At 41.3% G+C, this 2,946-nt stretch overlaps 1 protein-coding gene across 1 annotated transcript; it reads right to left on the bottom strand.

Annotated features, from left to right (window-relative positions):
* Positions 1–362: 362 nt before the first annotated feature.
* Positions 363–1,154, bottom strand: LOC149140407 (uncharacterized). Its single transcript, XM_089450976.1, has one exon. The coding sequence runs from the start codon at positions 1,152–1,154 to the stop codon at positions 363–365; it is 792 nt and encodes a 263-aa protein (XP_089307102.1).
* Positions 1,155–2,946: the final 1,792 nt, after the last annotated feature.

Below are 2,946 nucleotides of genomic sequence, written 5' to 3'. Positions count from 1 at the left end.
TCCTTGTATCTTTGAAACATGTCTTTATATAATTGCTTTTGGTCTTCTGGGATGAATCTTTCATCCAGATGCCTCCATTCATGTAGAAGTCTCTTCATGACTTGTTCCTCTTCGCTTCCTTTGTCCTTTTGAGGGTCAATCTCCATTTAGTTCTGGTCTTGAGGGATTTCTATTCTCTCCCCTTCCTTCTCTATTTCCATACTTGTTTGCAATTTATTTTTTCCTTTGTCTTCCTTTATAGGCTCTGCTGTTTCTTCTTCGCTGTCTTCACCTTCCGCTTCCATTTCCTCTTCTTGTAGTATCTCGAACTTATTTTGAGTTTTCTGAGTTAATTTTGTAGAGGGTGGTTTCTGTTTAGTCAGTTATTTTTGGGGTTTTCTCCGACAGGGCACTTCTATAAACCTTTCATCATATTTCCCGCTCGTCCCTTCTTCCTTCCTGGCGTCCTCCTTTTTCCTAAGATCTGTTGCTGCTCCATTGGCATTCATCGGGCATGATTTGTAGAGATGACAGTATTCATGGCATCTTCTATAGCGTAATGGAATATGCCAATAATCGACTGGTTGTTGCCATACCTCGTCATGATATTCCACTTCAATATAGTCTAGAAGTGGTTCTGTGATGTTCATGAACACATAGATCCTGACGTAGGACGTATATCTGCCTCTTCTGGTGGTTTCTGCCACCTTGACAAAAGTCCCAATTAAGTTCCCGATACCTTCTAGAATCTCTGGATCCCAAAACTCGATTGGGAGCCCGAACAACCTAACCCATATTGGTGCCGCTAACATTTTCTCCTTGTCTGGGTCGTAGCATTCTTCCCAGTGTCTCATAAAGAGACCTGCATTGTTGAAGAAATAGGGTCCCTCCTCGAAGATTCTCTCCTTATCTTCCAGGTTAGCGAAAATAACCGTAAAGAAACCTTTAGCCCCTAATTTTAGGTCAATGTTCCCCTTGGGTTTCCATCTTTGTTGTATCCATTTGGCCAGTTCTTTCTCAGATGACCATGTCCCCAAAAACTTACAGATCAGAGTGCGATCTTTCATATACCCTTTGTTCTCTTCCAGTTTGTTATTTGGGATAATGAACCTGGGTTTTTTTGTCGCTCTAGGCAAGCATCTGTTTCCCAGCCTTGCTTGCCATTGAGCCCCCATGACCACCATATCCTTGATTCGTTTCCTCGTGCCTTTGTTTGATCCATTCCTGCTTGTCTCTCTTGCTGCTACATTTTTATAGGAGGGGATCTCTCCCCCCCACCCGGCTCTATCATTTCTTTGTTAGCCCCGCCTGTTTTCTGGTTATCTTCCTCCAATCGGCTCGAAGTTATCATTGGGCCTGATCTCGTGCAGGTGGTTGTAGGTTATCCCTTCACCTTGTCCAGGCACAGGTCCGCCTGAGGCAAACCTTGCCACAACCCTAACCCTAAGTGCTTGTCTTCATCGCCCTTCTCCTATTCGCTGCCTGTTATTGTCTTAGTTCCTGTTATTATTAGTGAAAATTGCAATGTTGATTTTATTCGTTATTTGCTGTAATTAATTTATGAAGACAAACAATTTGCATTAGATAGAAGAATAATTTCTAGTAACCACAATGAAATAAATTTCACATGGTTTCAGAGCAGATCTAAAGTGCAGGGGATTTATCGAAGTAGATCAGCGCAGAGAACATAAAGAGACTCATTTGTAAAACCTAGTTCGAACTTCTCCAGATTCAGTTGGTATTTGTCTAGTTTTTGAGAGTCTCAAGAAATGGCCTCAATAGGTTTGAGAGATTAGGATAGGTTGGATGGAGCCTAAAATTTTAGTGTCTGGAAAGCCAAAATTTTCTTGTTGTTGGAAGAGAACGGTCTCAAAGAGTATGCGACCAGTGCGATAGACATACCAACGGATCCAACACAACTCTCAACATACAAGATGGAAGATGCCAAAGTTAAGAGGATTATCCTTGATGGAGTCAAGGACCATATATTCTACATACTGCTGAGCTTGATACAATAAAGAAAATGTGGGACAAAATTATGAAACTGTTTTAGGATGCTATTATTAATAGGATCTTGATCCTCAAAGAAAAGTTGAGAAACACAAAGATGAACAAAGGGGAAAGCATTGCAAGTTATCTAAATAGAGTCAGAATAGTGAAGGACGAGTTAGTAGTTGTCGGCGATAAACTAGATGATGATGAGCTCATGAGAATCACATTGAATGGATTCTCAAAAAAATCGGGTGTGTTCATTCAAGTTATTAATGGACAAGTTACACTACTGAGTTGGGACCTCCTGTGAAATAATTTCACTCAAGAGGAGTTGAGACAGAGCCTTGTCAATGGCGGTTATAGTGGTAAAACTCAGAAGCATGAAGATGACGAGAACATGTCCCTAGCAGGAAAGGGAAAGGTCAATAAGGGCTCAAATAAAGGGTCCAAGGGAGAGAGGAAGAAAAAGGAATTGAGTAAAATCAAGTGATTTGGTTGTGGTCAGCGAATACATTATGTTAACCAATGTCCAAACAAGAAGAAGGGAGAGAAAAACAAGGGGAAGTAGCAGAAAACAACTTCAGTGGGTGTTAAGGACTTATCTCCAAGCCTAGAGGATGAGTTCGCTCTCATAGCGTGCCTCTCTAGCTCTACCGCTACGGGTGTTTGGTATATTGATAGTGGAGTGTCATGTGACATGACGAGAGTTAGAGAATACTTTCTTAGTTATCAAGAAGAGGAGATGGACTTCCTAATTCAGAATGGGGACAAGTCCAAGTGTACTCCAGTTGGGAGAGGGAGTATCATCGTTCAAGGGGAGTCGAGAAAGAATATGACTATTACAGATGTGCTACACATGTCAGGTTTAGGAAAGTGCATGATTTCAGTTTCTGCACTTCAGGACAAGAGATATGATGTCTAGTTTCGAGGCTAGAAGGTGTACATTAAACACTAGAATTGGAAGATGGTGAAACA

This window comes from Pinus tabuliformis, chromosome X (assembly GCF_031772625.1).
Source record: "Pinus tabuliformis cultivar Carrire ecotype Pingquan chromosome X, CPIR1, whole genome shotgun sequence".
Classification (NCBI taxonomy): Eukaryota; Viridiplantae; Streptophyta; class Pinopsida; order Pinales; family Pinaceae; genus Pinus; species Pinus tabuliformis.
The sequence above is the reverse complement of the archived record's forward strand: the minus strand, read 5'-3'. Positions and strand labels throughout refer to the sequence as shown.

Coding starts and splice junctions, on each gene's coding strand:
- LOC149140407 (XM_089450976.1), bottom strand. CDS start 1,154: ATGGGGGCTCAATGGCAAGCAAGGCTGGGAAACAGATGCTTGCCTAGA.